The sequence below is a fragment of the Dryas octopetala genome, chromosome 3 (assembly GCF_963921425.1).
Source record: "Dryas octopetala chromosome 3, drDryOcto1.1, whole genome shotgun sequence".
NCBI classification, from domain to species: domain Eukaryota; kingdom Viridiplantae; phylum Streptophyta; class Magnoliopsida; order Rosales; family Rosaceae; genus Dryas; species Dryas octopetala.
Window position 1 is genome coordinate 10,092,260 of NC_141368.1, and position 18,497 is coordinate 10,110,756.

Consider the following 18,497-nt stretch of genomic DNA (forward strand, 5'->3'; position numbering starts at 1 on the left):
ACTTCCAACAATGAATACAGAATAAGACTACATAGGCTTGCATAATTTATTCAAGTATTTACCAAAATAGTTAGCACTCGAGATTGGCATATTGTCAAAACTCTTTTCATTTCACTTGGGAATAAACATGTGTTTCAGTTTACAGAGGTTAGTAACCAAAGAATTTGGGAATGAAAAGGTCTACCCTTATTACATGAAGCAAATCAATACATGATGACTAGCATGCACCAGAAAGAATAATTACAAGCACTAACAGAGTCTAAGATTCAGCTTTCGTAAATAACACTATCTTCTGATGTACATCACTGCCCTCAAGGTTCAACTAGGCAACAATGCAAGATTTTATGTAACCAATTAGTTCCCTTCGCTGAGGGCTAATTGCAGGGCGTGTTCTGCTTCCTTGAGGAATAATCGAGTGAGTTGCTTTTGGCCTCGCCTATATACTATGCTAGACCACATGTTTCTACTCATCAACTTGTCTTGTGTAGTTCCATTTGTCTGTTCACTGCAGCCAGCAAATGAGAATGGAAATCCAAGATTAGCAAGCATATTGAGTTTTTCTGCAAGGATTCTTATGTTGAAAAGAGACTGATTGGAGTTAGAGATGCAAAACAACAACAATCGAGTTGATGCAAAATACTAGGGAAGTTCAGTCTAGGTAACAAACATAAGGAAAGTTCCAATACCACATAAAAAACCAAAAATTTCAAATGCTCCTTTCCATGTTACCATCTTAAATCAGTCTGCGCATGGTGCGGCTTAAGTTTTGAAGACGATCGGCAATATATCACTTTCTTTGTTTTTCCTTTAAAATAACTGATTGATTTGAGTGAGAAACAATACTCAAGGCAAGGATGGTACCTTAAATTGTTCTCATGACCCATATGCTGATTTTCACTTTCAATAATGTGTGCGTTTTTAAGCAAATTGGTGTCACTGTCCTCTGTACCAGAACAATCTTGAAGATCCGTCATCCTTGCATACAGAAAATTTGGTTAGGTAGCCAAAAATACGTATTATATTATATGTTACATTTCTTTGGACACTAGCTGGTATATCAACTATGGTATCCCCTTTAATATGCTCAATTATGTCAGTTTCTGATCAATCTCATAGTGTCGGCATGTAGATTGGGAAGTTTAATCCTTATTATAATAAATTGCCAAATTATCAGCGAACTAACATTCAATGATGGTTTCCAGTGGTCACCTCATATTAAGAAGATCAACAAGTATTTGCAAAGCTCCAGAATCGCCGCAAGCCTCCCATACTGCCGCTCGAACTTCTGAATCAGATGGTTGCCCTCCCCCTCCAGATCTAACAAGCTTTAAAATAACAGATTCAACTAGGGGTAGAGTCAGGGAAGCAAATGATTCAAAACAGACGTGTTTGTAACTTTCTTATAAATGATAATGCAGAGCATAGCTGAAACACCATATGTCTATGCATAGCTAGTAAAACTGAAATGGCAAAGTATTTGATGAAAGAAATTACATAGCTAAAGAATCAGTACCTCTTCCAGCAACGATGAAACATGAAACAGTTCATCCTCCTGCATGGCTATGGTCCTCAAGGCTGTCAAAAAGTTTTCAGGGAAAACCAAGCTGTGTAAATATGATGGCATCTTGCGCTGACCACTCCAACTATAGCTGCAAACATGGTCAAGCTTGCACTTATCACTTCCTTCATCATTTGAGTTGCCTACTGGGAAAAAGCCATGATCCAATAAACTTCTAGGTAAGAGACACCTCATTTCGGCCTTCTGTGAACAACCAGGTTTATGAATAATGAAGAAATGAAAAAGAATAAAAAAATTTAGAAAAAATTCCATTGGTCCACTTTAAGTTCCCTCACATTATTAATGTTCTCCTTGATTTAACAGAAGTCAGAAGTAGCATAACATGAAGTTCAAAAACAGAAAATAGCGGACCTGTGCTTCAAGAAGCTGTGCTTTCGAGTCAGAAAATGGAACATTTTGAATGGCTTCTACTGGATAATGGACCTGTATAGATCATCGTACCATTAATTATTCATGTACCAAGTCTTAATCAGCTCAGATAAGTTGTGTTATTAATTTTTGTATCAAGTTTAAGATGGAACAAAACGACAGAAACAGGGATAAAAAGATCCATACATCTATAACACCAAAGAGTAAGGGTTAAGATTCTTTGTATCAAGTTTGAAACAATATCAGCATTGAGGAGTATTTTAAATAACAAAAGAACATTTAAGACAAGTCCATACAACCTACATCAAATATAGAGGCATTACCATGAGATAGTCATCTGGATTACCATCAAGGACGAAACCATACAGATAAAGTAGTTCCTGCATCAAACATAAGATAATTGCCCTTACTCAGAAAGTTGATGAAGCTGTTCAAATGATAAAGTGGATAGAAAAACAAGGTCAGTGATATGACATCAGAGACCAAATAGTTGAAATAAGGCTTTCTTCAATTTAAGTTTGAATTAAGTGATTTCCAAACATAAACAACAATGGCAAGTCAAAACTAAGTGAAATGTCAAAATTTGTCAGTCTCATTTCATAACCCTAAGTAAGAAATGTATGCTCAAAGGATAAAAACTTCACATGAAATGAAGGAAAGTAGCACATGAATGAAACAAGGTTCCAGAATATAAGCAGATGCAAGGATACTCCAGGACAAAGGTAACCTTTTTGAAGAAATTATGTTAAGTTACTAGGAAGAAGATCAAGTCTCATGGCACCAGTTATGAGATATACAGAGTTAACTAGTACAATTTATAAGTAATTTTGGAATCAGATATAAAAAATATCTAAATGAAAACAGACAGTACCTCATTTCCTTTGTTACCATAACTTATGGAAATTTCTCCCCCAATCTGAAAGGGTTGTCCAGCTGAAAAAAGAGAAATGCCATGGTAAGTAAGATAACCCAGATTATTAGACCAAAGAAGAGAAATGAAAACAAGTTTAGGAAAACTTCAATAGCAACTTTAACAGTTACATAAAACTTGTAAGTGATGGAAACAATGTGAAATGTCATAAACCTGCCACATAGAAAAAAGAAGAGAAATGGTAACGAGTATTGCGACATTTGAATAGCAACGGTCACATTACATAAAGCTCATACGCTATGGAACCAATACAAGATCATATGGTTGGACAAAACATAAAACTACTGAATTCCAGCAAACGAAAAAAACGCTACTGATGAAAAGAGGATACTACCAGAAAGAAGGTACATAGAAAAAGGAACTCCAGTAATCGATCCTGTTTCATCAACTTCCCACGTTGCTGCTGCCTTTAGATCTGAATAGCCACATGATTTCAGCTAGTAAGGTATAACTGCAAGCATATAAGAAAATGAAGATATTCTCTCTCTCACCCTCTCCCTCTCCCTCCAAAAATCTGGTTCCAGGTCCTGGTGAGGCTTGAATTCATTCAAGATACTTTTATGCAAAATAAAATAATGGAACCAATGCCAATGTGAAAAACTCATTCAGTTGTTTAGTTGGTGGAAGAACCTTTAAAAAAAAAAAAACTCAGAAGATACATGGAGAAAAGTATAGGAACTAGCATTCACTAGAGTAGAATGAGTTGAACTGCTACAGGCTCCACAGGTTATTAGAATATTGTAACAAAAATATTTCTAAAAAATAGACTTGATGAACAACTGGCATACCATGGTTGCAAAAGTCAATGCCAGGAACAAGACCCTCCACCCAGACAGTCTCTTTTTGTTTTGACATGGTTGTCACTCCATCAACTTCAGTATCACCCCTGTCAACCTGACATCCTAATTAGAGAAATCACTAATATTAGTTCATTTTATATCAAAAAATACCAAATCCAGCATCCAGAATATAATGATAAAGTACATTGAAAGATTTCTCATCAATAATTAGTGAGGGAGAAATATGGCTTTACCTTTGCCGTCCATTCCATTAACCAACTCTTCTCTGCAAGTATCATTAGTAGAAGAAACCTCATAATTTTTGTCATTTGGAGCACTGCCATTAGTGTTTTCTTGAATTTTGGGAAATACATAAGAATGCGGAAGGGGAATGTTTAAAGCACGAGTCCAAAATACAGAATTAGCCCTAGCATGATAGCAATTGTGAAATATAAGCAACAAAAGTCTAAAGCACCATGAACAGACATTATTAAGGAGAGGATTCAATTAAGAAATCATAAAGTTAATTTCTGAAGATGGTACCTACCAAAGGAAATCTTCAAAGCACACATCTCTGCAAAAGGAAGCAACAACAATTGTAAATGGTCAGTAATTAGAAACCATAGTAAGCATTTAAGATGCATATAACTTATCATAATGTTTATCATCCTGAATGTTGTTCAACGAGCAATTTTAGATAGCATCTTACAATATTACATGTTCACTAGTCACCAGTCACTAGTACCATAATGACAGATGAAGGCTCAATATCACAAAAAATTGGACAATCTGCCATCAAATACCAGATCTCAAGAATTTGGACCTTTGGTTTAAGGAGAACCACAAAATCATTTAAAAGCAGCATGAGCACACAGACAACTAACACCTCAATTATGTGACTACATAGGTCCACTAACTGGGTGGTGATTCCATGATAAATTGTGGTCTGGAGCCTGAGAGCCTAACTTTATCTATCATAACAAATTGCTTAATAATGTTTCCATAGGATTTCAACATCAGCTGTATATTTATCAATCCAACATTATTTAGGACAAAGTCTTGGGACTGGGCATGAGAAGCACAACAAGAAAAGTTTCGCACAGACCTAACTTTATTCTAGGGGTTTACTACGAAGCCCAAAAATGATAATGATGCCAGGATGATTTCAATGTTAGTATCTAATGTACTGGAATCTTCTAATAAAACGAACAAAAAGTATACAATTAATTATTACAAAACTAATCATTCATATCATAGAGTACCTCTGTGATTCCCGAAATAAATACTTACAAACATAGAAAATTTAGTAAAAAAATATATATGACCATTGACTTGATAGGACCTACTAATTTAGTTCTCAAATGAAAATTAAAGTAAAAAAATCCATTTCTGACACACCTTTCTGAATTCCCGTCAAGAGTTAACAGTTTCTTCACCAGAGCCTTCAGTTTATCCTCATATACAGACAGCAAGTTTTTCTTCTGTAAGATAAACCTGACTTTGGTCACATATACTACACAAAGAAGATAAAACTTCAACCATTGATAGAAGTATATATCATAAATGATGTCTAGATATTTTGCCAAACTACATAAAACAAAGAAAGCTTTGGTATGCTAGGAAGCCAAATGAGCTAAGAGTGAGAAACCATATAGAAATAAATTTCAGCATTAATATCAATACCATTGAAGTTAGCTTTTCATGATGTGCAAATTACCCCCACAAATGGCAGTATCAATATCACATCAATACTAGTTTATGCTAAATGCCCACCACACACCCTGAATACTAGCTAAAACTTAAAAGCATTTGTGGGCATGCCATAAGAATAATTTGCATAAGTGTATCGTACATATTATTATCTATACCATTCATCTTCTTAGAAGGACCACAATAAACCACCATTGCATCAATTTATCCACATTAAATCACATGTATCTGTATATAACCTACATTTGAATCTTTATATTCCATGGCTACATGCCCAAACATCTTTTACCTGCATTTCAGTAGCTCGATGCAATGTTGTCCCTTTTAGCTCCAAAAGCTCATCATCAGTAAACCAAAGTGGATTGCCAAAAGTGGTCGGAAGCATATCAAGGTACCTGATGTTATCTTCCACCCAAATGAAGCTCAGCCACCAAAGAAACAAAGAAATTTGTAATTGACAATTCAACAAATGCATTCTATACATACGGCTTCCAAGAAGAATTCTTGCGGAGGCGCTCCACTGTTAGAAACAAAATCATCAAGAACCTATCATCTACGTCTCCTTCTTCAAACATTGCTCTACATTCTGGTCCAATAAGAGGATCTTGCAAAACTCTCATAGGAGTTATTGCTAAATCCAGAGGAACAACTAATAGGACCCCTGAAATATATTTCCAAAAATCAACCAAAATTATGCTCTGCTTGTCAGAGTGTTACAACCTATTTCCACATAAAAAATAAAAAAAGAATATCTTGAACTAGTATATGAAATTTTGGACACCCTTCTCTTACAGTTACAATGCAGTTTTATAGGGATAAATTCTGACCCACATGTTCTCAGCTGTCAAAATGAGCAAATACATAGATAAACAAAAACCCACTAACTTATGCGTAAGAGGAAGAGTTGGGTTACCATTAGAAACATCATTAGCCGAAAAAATACCAAACCCTTTGTTGGAATCAGAGTACTTGATCTCGCACCCACGTAGCTCCACCCCATTAACCTGAATTCAAAACCCAAATGATCAAAAACACAGTTGCACTGTTTGGTTGATGATCAGAGCTTATAGGATAGTGTAAAAACTATGGGCACCTGTAACCACTGGAGGAATCGTTCGAGTTTGGCCTCTTCTTGTGGGCTCGCCATTGCTGAAGTTGACTGTTTCTAGAGAGAGAGTGAGAGTGAGGGGTTTAGCAATTAGCAGCTTCAGCTTGAAGTGTAGCAATTAGCAGCTTCTTCAAGTTTTTCAATGTCGTATTATATATGGGGTCGTCAAAAGGTTCAAGGCCAACCTCAGCAAAAAATAAAATAAAAAGAATAATAAAAAGAAAAGAAAAAAGAAAAAACGAATGTGATCATCATCGTATATCATTTCTATAGACGTGGCAAAATCAGATGCGTCCACTAGAAAAACAGTGGCGGGTAAATCACACAGAAGAAGCCTCCGGCCAGACAGATCCGAACGATACACAAAGTCACAAACTTGCAATTGTTTTAGCCCATAATCGGTAATCAAACGCTTCCCATTATCTGTAATTCGCTTTCGTTTTTTTGAATGTTGTGAAGAAAAATATGTATAACTCATTTGCGACATTGCATTGCATTCTCTTATTCACCAAAAAAACAAGACATTGCACTGCATTCTCTTAGTTGTCCATTGTGTTTTTTTTTTTTTTTTACCGGTTTTGCTATCTGGGTATGTGCCTGTGATACTGATTTTTGCCATGTTTTGGTATGTCCTTACAGGTCAAGTTTTAGCTAAGCTTAAAAAAAATGCTGAGCTTGTTTTTTCTTTTTGGTGCACATAATCTTAAACAGTAAAAAAAAAGTGTTGTATAAAAGTGGCGTTTTCATGTCGTAGCTATTGCAAATTATATATCCTGTTGGTTTAGAAATAAAGTTGTCACAAATGATTATTAGATTATGATTTGTGAGTGCACTAGTATAGTTATAGCTGTGATTCAATATCGGGGCATTAGTTTTTTTTTATATCTTTTTAAAATTATTGTAGTGTTCAGGGGGTGCTCATTGTTGTTTTTGCTCTTTGATGAAACCAAAATTGATTATTTTTTGACAGTTATTCATGTGTTCACGCATGTACGCAATTACTATGATAAGCTCTTCCTAAAGCGAATGTGATTATTATCCTTTCATATATCTACAATGTGCAAATATTGTGTAGTTTGGAGATGACATATAAGTGGACATACATTTTTAACTTGTCTGTCTCTAAGATTTGTATATGAGCATTTTGATACTCAAGCCCCATACCCTTTTTAACCTTGCGGATGAGATCAATTGATAGTTGAACCCTACTTTGGGTCGTGATAAATGCTTCTTGGTGTTCTTAATTTGTATACATTTTTTGACTATTTATTTCCAAATAGTGGATACCGTGTACATGAATTGAAGAGTCCAAGTTCACAGATGCCTAGTGCTGCGATATTGCCATCTCCAGTTTTGTTATGGAGGTTCAAGGTTTGGTTTTTTAATTATTCCATAACTTTCCAGTTTATAGCATTCATATTCATCTTTGTCATTGATCCTCTAGCACATTAACTTTTCAGGTTCTACTTTTCATGATATGGGGATTCAGCTGTTGCAAGGTCACTGTTAATCCTTCCGTTCTTAATCTACATGTAGAAGGTTATGGATGCTTTTGGGGCATTGTTTGGGACATTCTTTATGATTTTGTTACCATGCTTAAACTTGAAATTTTGTTTTCAAACAGATTGGATGGGATTCTGTCATGATAATGAATGCAGACTTGCGTAATTTATTCTTATATGAGGTGTTTTTGTATTATAACCCTCTCCTCCTCGTGGTGAGCTTTGATAGTTTTTTTTTAACTTGTTCTTAACGTTGATTAATTTTAGATGAAGATTTTATAGCAGCTTACCTATTAATCTTGTTGCAGACTTTGATGGTTTGGCTCTGGGGAGTGAACTTATGGGTTTTTTCACAGGCCAATGTTGGTTATGCAAAAGTATTTGATCTTGATCAAAATCACCTAACTCACAAAGAAATATGGAAGGTATTCCTGCATTTGGGTATAATTGGATGTTAACTGTCACTTCGTCTGCTTTCCTTATGTCTCTTTGCCCCCCCACCTCACCCTCTTCATTTTTTTAAAAAAAGTCTGATATCTCTCGTCTTTTGTGGTTGTATTAAATATTGTGGAACACGAGAAGAAAATACTAATACATATGCTGAGATATAAATTTTTGGATGGCCTTTCTTGAGCCTTTATATGCAAGAAAAAAAGTTTCAAATTTCCACCACCTCTCGAGCTTTCTTTTGGCAACATTAATCCTCCTCTCTGAAGATTTATTCATCAACTCCAAGAATGGTGCCTTTGAATATGGAAATAAGAGGATAATAGTACACAGTAAGTTTTACGACAAATTATAATATGTTAAGGTAGTAAATTTTACAGGATTAGGTTCCCTAATATTGGGGGGGGGGGGGGGTGTGTGGGCTGGAATTGCTCACTCTAGTTTTTGGAAATTTACATTGTACATGCATGGACATGTCACCAATGTATGTTCATGTGCCTGTTCTTGTACTCGTATGTGCATACGTATATGTAACTTGCACATGACCAAGGCAGATCCATGCTATAACATTGATATTGTGCAAACCATAAAGACTGCTGAGTTGCATTGTCCAGAGGCTCTTCTGGTCTAAACCCTTATATTAGAACTCTGCTCTTTACACCATTCAATAATATTATACATTGTATGTTCCATCTTAATTATTCAATTAATAATTGACCACTATAACTGATCTTTTTTTTTCTCCTATGACACATGTAAGTGATTGCCTTCTCAAAGCAATCTGTCTGTTTCATGTAGCCATCTTTTAATACATTGGTTGTTATTATGTCAAGAAGTTGCTTCATACTTGTATGTTTATCCTGATTGACCTTGTTGAGATATAGTTAGTGTCATCAGAATGCATGTTTCTTTTTTTCTTTTTCCTTCCTAGTATTGAGTTTACAATTGTTTGGCTTTTTTATGTGCAGTGTAGCACTTGGATGACAATCATTGTCCCTACTAGCATGACCACGTACCTCTATCTTTACTCTCATGGAAAAGTATCATTGGCAGCATCACAACCAGTGTATTATCAACCCCGTCTCTTAATTTGCTCCTAGCTTTGGTTTCCTTTAATTTTGATTGCACGCTTAAGACAGTAGTTTCCATTGGTTTATTGATCACCTTCCTCTAATATTATGATGTGTAGAAGATATTGATCACTCTTAGTTTCTGATTTAACCTTTTTGTCTGCTATTATAACCTGTGTGATGTAGTCTTTATTTACTGCAAATAAAAGATGCCAGCAAATGAACTGCATCACGCTTTACAAATAAATGCAGTTTTTGTATGTATTATATGTGTCTCTTTTGTATTGCACTAGAATTGCAATGGCTCACTAGTCTTGCCATTATATTTTCTGCATCGGATAAGTGTTTCTAAGTTGTCTGTATACTTATTGCAGGTAACCCTGTATATTGCTTCTGCTATGGTTCTGATATTCCCCTTTGATATTTTTTATTTGTCTTCTCGTTACTTCTTGTTAAGGACGCTATGGAGGATAGCTCTTCCATTGCAGGCAAGTTTTTGTCATGTAGTTTGTACTCGTGGTACTTGACAAGGGCACATTTTACAAAAAAATCCTTAGGCAAAATTAATATTATGGAATGCTGTGCTTTCCTGTCTTCCCTCAGGACTTAGTCTTACTCAATGTTTGACAAGATTACATAAGTTTAAAACCAAAAAAGTATTTGTCAACTCCTGGAATCCATAAGATTACATAAGCTAAAAAATTTGAGGTTCCTGCTAAATTGACAAGACTTACTGTGTTTTTGGGTGTAGAAATAAAATAGCCTGATAAGTACAATAAGTATTTGATCTTTTAATTGTGCTTATAGTAAATCTATGAAGGAAAACTTATCATAAGAAAAGAATCATCAAATGAGGGAAACAAAAAAACTGTATCTATTCAAAGCACCATGGATCATTTTGGTCTCTTGGTGGATGACATTCATAGAGCTAAGTTAGCTAAACATTTGTCAATTAAGTGAAATAGATCTTTTCAAAATGCAGGCTATAACATTTCCTGACTTTTTCTTGGCTGATATCCTAACTTCTATGGCAAAGGTATGAATCTATAGCCCTTGAAGTCATTGTCTTTAAACAATCACTTGTTTCTCTGCCTTTGAATATTAGACACTTTTTATTACATTTAAGTTGCTACTTTCCCATTGGCCAAAAAAAAAAAGTTGCTACTTTTCCCATCTGTCATCCTACCTCCAAAGTTTTTCTGTTGAAATAATTTTGTTCTTAATAGATTAATTACATTTATTCTTGTAACAGCTTGTAATTTTTAATTGTATACAGGTATTTTCAGATTTGGAACGTTCAGTCTGTAGAATGGTTCATCAGCAGGTAAGTGTTCAAGCATTGAATTTATTTCCTTACGCATGCTGATCTTCCAAAGCCAACTAACCTTCACCATGGTTCTTTTTGGAGGATTATGCTTCCATTCTTCCTTTCATATCTACAATTTTGATTTGTGTTTCTGTATCATTTAAATGTGTTTGTCATAAGGATTTGCTAAGCTCACTGAAAAATTTGAAGCTCAATGACCAAGGAAAAATTGTATAATAATTATCATTACAGTATAAAACAAAATCCCACCCATTAATTGGCTTATTCCTAATGAATGAATTATATAGGTTCTGTTTATTAATCCATTTCTGAGTTATTTTTAAGGAAACAAGACTGCAAATTATCCTTTGCACAGTTTCCATTTCATATTTGTTTTGTAATAGGTCAGCAAAGTTTTGTGACAAATTTTGGTCTATAACTCTCTCTCTTCTATGTTCATGTGGGTTTTAGTTTGTTACTTAACATGATGTGGAAGAATTTGTTTTTATGTTTCTTTAATTTCAACCTTTGGCCTGTATGTGTGAATTTTCTCCAGATCTGGCAGAGATTATTAAGATGATTTTTTTTTTTTTAATATGCAGGTTGCAACTATTGCATGGCTGGAAGCTGATTCAGTTTGTGGCAGCCATTCAATTGCAATCCCTCTAGTGCTTGTGTTTCCTTATCTTTTCCGTTTATTTCAATGTCTTCGTCAATACAAGGATACAAAAGAAAAGACAACCCTTTTCAATGGTAATAGCTCTTGATACCTTCCTCCCTCTTTGAGTGCTTGTTACCTATAATTGCCATTTTGGTGAATTGTAAAATGTGCTAGCTATCCTTTTTTCACTTTCAGATGAATTGCAATTGTGCTTGGTTCTAAAGTTACATGGCATTGGATGGTATAATTTGGTTTTGTTGGATTATTGTGGAAGTTCTCCATAAAGCTTTATAACTAATTAAAAACACTATCTTGGGCCTCAAAATTTGTTTTAGTATGTTAATGCATGAGAAGAGAATTTTATGGAGGGAAAAAAAGAAAAGAGTGAATTATTCATAATTTATGAATTTATTATTCAAGCACCAGTTTCTAGCTACTATTCTTTTTTTTAATAGAAAGAGGCTACGTCATAAGTGTATGATTTGTTGCTCTTATATGTAGGCAAACTATCTAAAGGTGCTACGCAAATGGTTTTCCTATGATCTATATATAACAAAACCAATTGACTGAATTCCTTTTCCTTCTTCTAAGCATCAATCTAACCCACATATTGACAAATTTACTTTTGAAATTATTGTGGCTGTTATGTGGCATATAATCACTTGAAGTTTTTGGTTCTTAAATTTGTGCATATGAAGCTCCTTTTAGCATGGTGTCCTCTTTGTCTTCAAATTTTGTACATTCTTTTTGGATCCCTTAAGCGGAATTGGCATTTTAAGCTAAATCACTATAGATGTAGCCTATGTTAAAGAAACCTATTTTTTCATTTGTACTCGTATCTATAGATGTAGCCTATGTTAAAGAAGCCTAAAGGCATGCACCTTTAGTATATTGCTTCTCTCAATAGAATCATGCCCTACTTTTTTTCTGCTGCTGCTATCATATCATTTTAACTCCATATGAATGTGCTTTTCAGCTTTAAAATATTCGACTGCAGTCCCAGTGATTTTTCTTTCGGCCCTTAAATATCATCTCTTCCCTGATAGGTGGACAAACTTTTATCGCCCACTTTGGCTTCTGTCGAGTGTTGTTAACTCACTTTATTCGTTCTACTGGGATATAGCTCGAGATTGGGACTTGAGGTATGATAGCTTAGGCCATTTTGGATTTTTCTTCTTACATTGAAATTGAATCCGTTTATATTTGCAAGCATTTTGAGGGCTGAAACTGGAAGCCATGGTATATAGTATATAGTACTCTAAAGTGGACATTCACTGCACAACATTCTTCGAGTCTACCCTGCAATGTGGTCCAATGATCCTAACTGTCGATATTTTAGAGTCTTCATTGTTATTTCTTCGTTTAAATCTCAATTTTCCCCTTTGTTCAACAGTGGTTTCTCTCGGAATTTCAAGTTCAGCAAACCGAGTTTATTTTCCAACCTGTTCTGTGGAAGGAAAAGGGTAAGTAGTTAGTGAGTCAGATAGACTTGGTTTTATTATATATCAGTTTGCAGAGCTTTTATTAGAAACGTTGTCTACCTTTCACAATGCAGATATATTACTGGGCAATAGGAAGCAACCTGATTCTGCGATGCACATGGACATACAAATTCTCGGCTCATCTCCGTCACAACTACTTGACAGTGTTTACAGTCACTGCATTGGAGATTCTTCGACGCTTTCAATGGATATTCTTTCGAGTCGAAAATGAGTTCAATAAGATCAGCAGGTCAAACCTTGATCAGCTTCCCTTGACTGTTATCCAGGCAGAAGAAGAGAAGTTACTTGGCACTATCAATCACAGTGTATAGAGTATTTTTAGCAACCAATTTCAACCCCTGAGTTCTTTTTCTCTTTGATAACAGGCTTAGCTTTAGCTAGTATCATGTTTCAGCCTCAAGCCTCAAGCATTGCACGACAATTATATTTGTAAAGCACAAGTGCAAGTTTTGACCTTTCTCTATCCCAATCCAGATTTCTATAAATTCTATTTATTGTCCAAGTTTTGTTTCCAAACTCAGTCCTTATTTAATGTTTGACCTTCCTCAACCCTCAAGCATTGCAGTACAATTATATTTCAATTCAAAGATTGTAACATTCATTTCTAGTTGAGATTAAATACCAGGTCTAACACATTTTCTATTTCAACTACTAAAATTTTTTGTCATTTAAGTTTGAGTACCAGGTTTAAGTTTAACCAAAACGTTTGTTTTAGTGTTTGCATTTTAGTTTAAGGTTTTAAATTTAGTGTTTAATCTTTAGGCTTTAAGATTTCAACTCTCAATCCTAAATCCCTGAAGCCTTAAACTCTTAAATAAAACTTAAACTTTATGAACTCTAATGTGAGCAGTCACAATAATATACAAAACACTATTGATTGATTCATGTATCAGCAGATCAGTCCAATACTAATTTATCGATTGGATCACCCTTTATTATTCTGATCACAATGCAGATTTCATTTTTCAAATCACTCTTAAAATATTACTTCTGTAAAAATTCAACAAAATAAAAAATCGTTTAGTTATGCAATTGTGATAAAATAAACATATAATTTTGTAAAAGTTAGATAATAGCCACGTAACTAAATGATTTTCGATTTATTTAACATTTTGCAAAAATGATTTTTAAAGTGAAATTTTGAAAATGTACAATTAGAAACTACACTGCATAATAAAATAGTAAAACAAATATCAGTGAAAAAAAAAAAAAGGAAAAAGTAAATAGCATTCCTGGTGGGACTAACAAAGGTGGGTTCAAACTTCGAAACTAAAGCGTGGGAGCTACGCAAAACTATTCGTAAGAAAGTAATGAAACGATTCGTTCTGTACTTTTTCCTTGGGCGGGTAGGACTCCCGCTAAAGCGTGGGAGCTACGCAAAACTACGATACTATATAAACCTCTCGATCACTGTCTATCAACTACAATTAGCGTACAATCAAATCTCCAAACACCAAACTCTTTCTGATTCATTAGGGTTTCGCATTCACTCGCTCTCTCTCGCTCTCCTCTCTCTCCTCTCTCTGTCATTGTTCGGCGATTTACATTGATCGATCGATTGGGCTTCGCAATCAGCTAAAAGAGAAGACCCAAGACTAGGAATCGATCGAATTAGCTTCAAAGCTCTCTCTCTCTCAGGTTTGCTTCTTCTCCGTACTCCGTACGCGTCTCTGCAATCGCACTGTACGATTTAGGGGTTTCTTCTTTTTACGTGTTACCCGCCATTGATGAATCCCCAAGAGGCTGTTTTTTGGCCGATCGCGCCTACATTAAGGATGATGATGCTGTTGTTGTCTGGGTCTGATGCTGGGTCAGGCTCGGTGTCTAGGGTTTCCATATTAGGGTTAATTTTATTTTTATTTAGGATACGCGACAATTTAGTTTGAAAATTTTGCGTATTACAATTTTCATGGATTTGAAGGATTCGACATCGAGGGTTTCTCGAATCTTGCAGTGTAGGGTTTCTCCAATCTTACAGTGTTCTTCCTCCGTCGATTGGAATTTCAATATTTGTTGGGTTTCGTATATTAGTTATATGAAGAATGGACGAAATATTGAAATTGGGAATCTGGGGCATCAGAGATCAAGGGTTCTGTGGCACTTGTTAGTATTTTTAGTCATTCATTGTGTTCATGCTGTCCGAGAAATTAAGGGTTTTCTATATTTTTTTGTTTATAGTATGGCCGTTAAGGTAGAAAGGAGACACAGACAGATACCGGAGAGATCAGTGTATGCTCGACCAGCAGGAGCACCTTCAAAAACTGTTTGCGCGTTTTGGCTTAAAGGAAGATGCACTAAGCCAAACTGTAGGTTCCTGCACTCGGATGCACCACTCCCACCGATGAACCCTCCTCATATTACAAAGCAGAAGGCTTTTGTTTGGACCAAGGAGGGAAATACTACTGAAAAGGGCAATGCTTGTACTGCAACCCAGAAGAGCAATGCTTGTACTGCTACTCAGAAGAGCTGTGGTTCTACTGCTACTCAGAAAAGCAATGTTTGTGCTGCTACTCAGAAAAGCAATGTTTGTGTTGCTGCCCAGAAAAGCAATGATATTACTGTTGTCCAGAAAAGCAATGCTTCTACTGCTGCCCAGAAAAGCAATGCTTCTACTGCTGCCCAGAAAAGCAATGCTTCTACTGATACCCAGAAAAGCAATGCTTCTACTGACACCAAGAAAAGCAATGCAATTCAGACGTCCCCAGAACAGGTCATTCAGACGTCCCCAGAACAGGTCTGCAAGTTCTGGGTAAGAGGAAACTGTGTCAAAGGTGATCAGTGCCCATATTTGCATAAATGGTTTTGTGGAGATGGCTTCTCAATGTTGGCAAAGCTCCAAGGGCACAAGAAGGTAGTTGTAATTGTAAATATGTATTTTTGTGAATTTGTGCTGTTCTCTGTTTATATCTTAAGAGCAAAAACTAAGTTTGCTGTTACTTTTTATGTTCATGTTAGTGTGTAATTATATCAGTTATTGGCGACTTTCAAAATTATAATTTTTATACTGTCAAACTCAGTTGTTTATAGAAGATAAAAACACACACAAAGTAAGTTTTTTCTTTTTTGCATATTTTGATATCCTAAAGAAAAAAAAGCAAATTTACCTTTACCTTTTTTTCTCCACTTTTATTAGACATAGATAACTCTATTTTCTTCCTCTTCATTTACGAATTTGGACAATCATTTAATGGTTAAATGTATGTTAACAGGCTGTCACTGGTATTGCGCTTCCTGAAGGATCTGACCAGCTTTATTCAGCCGGTATAGATGGAACAGCCAGAATTTGGGACTGCCGTACTGGTCAGTGTGGCAGAGTGATTAATCTGGGTGGTGAAGCAGGCTCTTTAATTAGTGAGGGCCCATGGGTTTTTGTTGGTGTACCAAATGTTGTTAAGGTATTTGAGCATGGTCATCTTTATTTCATTGTTGTAATTGTTACATATGGTACTTGTAGCTTGGTTGTATGAATTTATATGCTGATTGTGCTTGATGCTGCAGGCATGGAACATTCAGACAAATGCTGAATTTTGCCTGAACGGACCTGTTGGCCAAGTGCACGCCATGGTAGTTGCTAATGAAATGCTTTTTGCCGGGGCACAGGTAAAGAGCCTACCAGTTCTGCAAATTTCTTAATTGTTGCATTGCTGGGATTTTAGGATATATCTTCATCCATTTATTCATAGTGCATTGGCTTAAAATATCTGCTTCCTTTTATTCCGCAGGATGGTGCTATATGGGTGTGGAAAGGTTGTTCCGAAACTAATCCATTTCATCTTGCTGCAACTCTGAAAGGCCACACTCGTCCTGTGGTATGTTTAACTGTTGGGCGCAACAGGCTTTACTCGGGATCTGTGGACAATACAATCAGGGTAAGTTTGTGCCGAATTTGTTTGGTCTGATTCTGAATTCTGAAGTACTTTGGTAGTCAATGTGTGCTAGAATGATTTATTGATATCTTATTTTTGTTTCAGGTGTGGGACCTTGTTACTTTACAGTGTATTAGGACACTAAATGGGCATTCTGATGCGGTGATGTCTCTTCTTTGCTGGGATCAGTTTTTGTTCTCATGCTCATTGGACCACACAATAAAGGTGTGGGTTGCCACTGAAGAAGACAACTTGGAAGTGACCTATACTCACTCTGAAGAACATGTATGTTATTATCTCAACCCCTTCCATATTCATTATATAGTTTCAGTAATCTTATGTAGATTTACGTTGTTTATAGTTTTATAGCCATACGGTATCAGGTCATCTGGGGTTCCTAGTGAACTAGAAAAACAAGTAGACCATCAATTTGTCTCATTCAATTTCCTCTTCTGCTGTAATATTTTTGCATGAACTGTTGGCTGTTGCTATGTTGGTGTTCTCAAATGTGTAGTTATTAGGAGAATTATCTATTTGATAAAATTTTGTTTGGTGTGCTCAGTTTTAGAATGACGTTTCAAAATGTTTTCTGTTATAGTGGATCTATAAAATAATCGAGTTTCTGATTTTAGTATGTTTTAGATTTAAGTGAGCATTGTTTTTAGGATATGGTCACTAACCAAATTTTATTATGCTATTCTACATGCAACAGGGTGTTCTTGCTCTTTGCGGAATGACAGACACAGAAGATAAGCCAATCTTGTTCTGCTCATGCAATGACAATTCTGTTCGCCTATACGAACTGCCTTCGTAAGTACACTACGCCAGATTCTTCTTGCTCTAAATCTAATTCTTTTTTATAAGAAATTCCATTTCTCACTTTAAAATTGATTCTATGATCTGTTGTTGTAGATTTACTGAGAGGGGTAGATTATTTGCCAGAAAAGAAGTTCAAACGATTCAAGTAGCACCTGGGGGACTATTCTTCAGTGGGGATGCCACTGGTCTCCTTTCTGTTTGGAAGTGGCTGGAGCCTGGCCTCAAGGCAGCGTCTTCATGAGCGGGCTTCCACCAACAGCTCCTCCCCAACATTTTATTAGAACCCAATTGTTTTGGTTCTTCGATGCCTATATTGGTAGCAATTTTGTATATAAATTTTACAACTATTCAGTTATAAAAATTAAATGTTCATTGCATATCAAATTGTCGACCGAAAAAAAAAAGAGTTGAGAATCTATTATTGTCCTTTGACATATTTAATGGAAGAACCCCTATAATCAAAACATTCAAACCTACCAAGTAGAATGTGAGATAGCATTTGAATATTCATGACTCGTACAGCATCCCGCATTAGAGAAATTCGAAGATCAACTGCAATTATTGTTTTTTTTATAATATAGATCCAAGTGCAATTAGTAGTGATCCCATCATTATAAATTGTCAGTCGAACAATTTCTGTCACACGTCAATCCAAAATGAGATGATGTTGCTATATAATGCACCAAACAAATGGTTAAGATCAGCAGTGAGACCCACTTTGACACTTACTGTAATGCACTTGCACTTCGTAAAACAATATTTTAGCATAATGTGCGAAACGAGAGAAGTAGCACTGACTTTGGAATTGGCTAGGGAGAGGACCCGATGTTGCTAACATGTCCTGGATG

At 35.6% G+C, this 18,497-nt stretch overlaps 3 protein-coding genes across 5 annotated transcripts; 2 read left to right on the forward strand and 1 right to left on the reverse strand.

Annotated features, from left to right (window-relative positions):
- Positions 1-163: 163 nt before the first annotated feature.
- Positions 164-6,586, reverse strand: LOC147290700 (SET domain-containing protein). 2 transcript variants are annotated; one of them, XM_086237683.1, is made up of 16 exons: positions 6,462-6,586; positions 6,282-6,372; positions 5,855-6,029; positions 5,658-5,763; positions 5,057-5,139; positions 4,206-4,232; positions 3,913-4,085; positions 3,668-3,781; positions 3,214-3,294; positions 2,820-2,881; positions 2,272-2,328; positions 1,931-2,002; positions 1,514-1,759; positions 1,210-1,325; positions 862-975; positions 164-505 (listed from the first exon to the last, which is right to left on the reverse strand). In XM_086237683.1, exons 1-16 carry the CDS (start codon positions 6,513-6,515, stop codon positions 355-357), a joined length of 1,722 nt encoding a protein of 573 aa, XP_086093809.1. In that variant the 5' UTR covers positions 6,516-6,586; the 3' UTR covers positions 164-354. The 2 variants fall into 2 exon arrangements, with proteins under 2 accessions (XP_086093809.1, XP_086093808.1); XM_086237682.1 differs by having other exon boundaries at positions 1,514-1,762.
- Positions 6,587-7,700: 1,114 nt separating this feature from the next.
- On the forward strand, positions 7,701-13,474 carry LOC147290701 (uncharacterized). The gene is made up of 12 exons (XM_086235824.1): positions 7,701-7,847; positions 7,937-7,975; positions 8,101-8,193; positions 8,287-8,403; positions 9,394-9,489; positions 9,870-9,983; positions 10,478-10,531; positions 10,772-10,819; positions 11,404-11,554; positions 12,439-12,604; positions 12,856-12,925; positions 13,018-13,474. Exons 1-12 carry the CDS (start codon positions 7,701-7,703, stop codon positions 13,273-13,275), a joined length of 1,353 nt encoding a protein of 450 aa, XP_086091950.1. The 3' UTR covers positions 13,276-13,474.
- A 929-nt stretch (positions 13,475-14,403) lies between these two features.
- On the forward strand, positions 14,404-18,044 carry LOC147290702 (zinc finger CCCH domain-containing protein 48-like). 2 transcript variants are annotated; one of them, XM_086235487.1, is made up of 8 exons: positions 14,404-14,602; positions 15,143-15,815; positions 16,174-16,359; positions 16,463-16,564; positions 16,687-16,833; positions 16,936-17,115; positions 17,543-17,640; positions 17,743-18,044. In XM_086235487.1, the coding sequence occupies exons 2-8, from the start codon at positions 15,144-15,146 to the stop codon at positions 17,888-17,890; spliced, it is 1,533 nt and encodes a 510-aa protein (XP_086091613.1). In that variant the 5' UTR covers positions 14,404-14,602; position 15,143; the 3' UTR covers positions 17,891-18,044. The 2 variants fall into 2 exon arrangements, with proteins under 2 accessions (XP_086091613.1, XP_086091612.1); XM_086235486.1 differs by having other exon boundaries at positions 14,404-15,815.
- The last annotated feature ends 453 nt before the right edge of the window (positions 18,045-18,497 follow it).

Bases quoted from the DNA above. Each gene is read 5' to 3' on its own strand.
- LOC147290701 (XM_086235824.1), top strand. From the start codon at position 7,701: ATGCTTCTTGGTGTTCTTAATTTGTATACATTTTTTGACTATTTATTT. The intron at 10,820-11,403 runs GTAAGTGTTCAA...TTTAATATGCAG, and splicing joins GTAGAATGGTTCATCAGCAG to GTTGCAACTATTGCATGGCT. The intron at 11,555-12,438 runs GTAATAGCTCTT...TGTGCTTTTCAG, and splicing joins AAAGACAACCCTTTTCAATG to CTTTAAAATATTCGACTGCA.
- LOC147290702 (XM_086235486.1), top strand. From the start codon at position 14,874: ATGGATTTGAAGGATTCGACATCGAGGGTTTCTCGAATCTTGCAGTGT. The intron at 16,565-16,686 runs GTAAAGAGCCTA...TTTATTCCGCAG, and splicing joins TGCTTTTTGCCGGGGCACAG to GATGGTGCTATATGGGTGTG. The intron at 17,641-17,742 runs GTAAGTACACTA...CTGTTGTTGTAG, and splicing joins CGCCTATACGAACTGCCTTC to ATTTACTGAGAGGGGTAGAT.
- LOC147290700 (XM_086237682.1), bottom strand. From the start codon at position 6,515: ATGGCGAGCCCACAAGAAGAGGCCAAACTCGAACGATTCCTCCAGTGG. The intron at 3,782-3,912 runs GTAAAGCCATAT...TTCTCTAATTAG, and splicing joins TAATGGAATGGACGGCAAAG to GATGTCAGGTTGACAGGGGT. The intron at 2,329-2,819 runs GTACTGTCTGTT...TGTTTGATGCAG, and splicing joins ATGGTAACAAAGGAAATGAG to GAACTACTTTATCTGTATGG.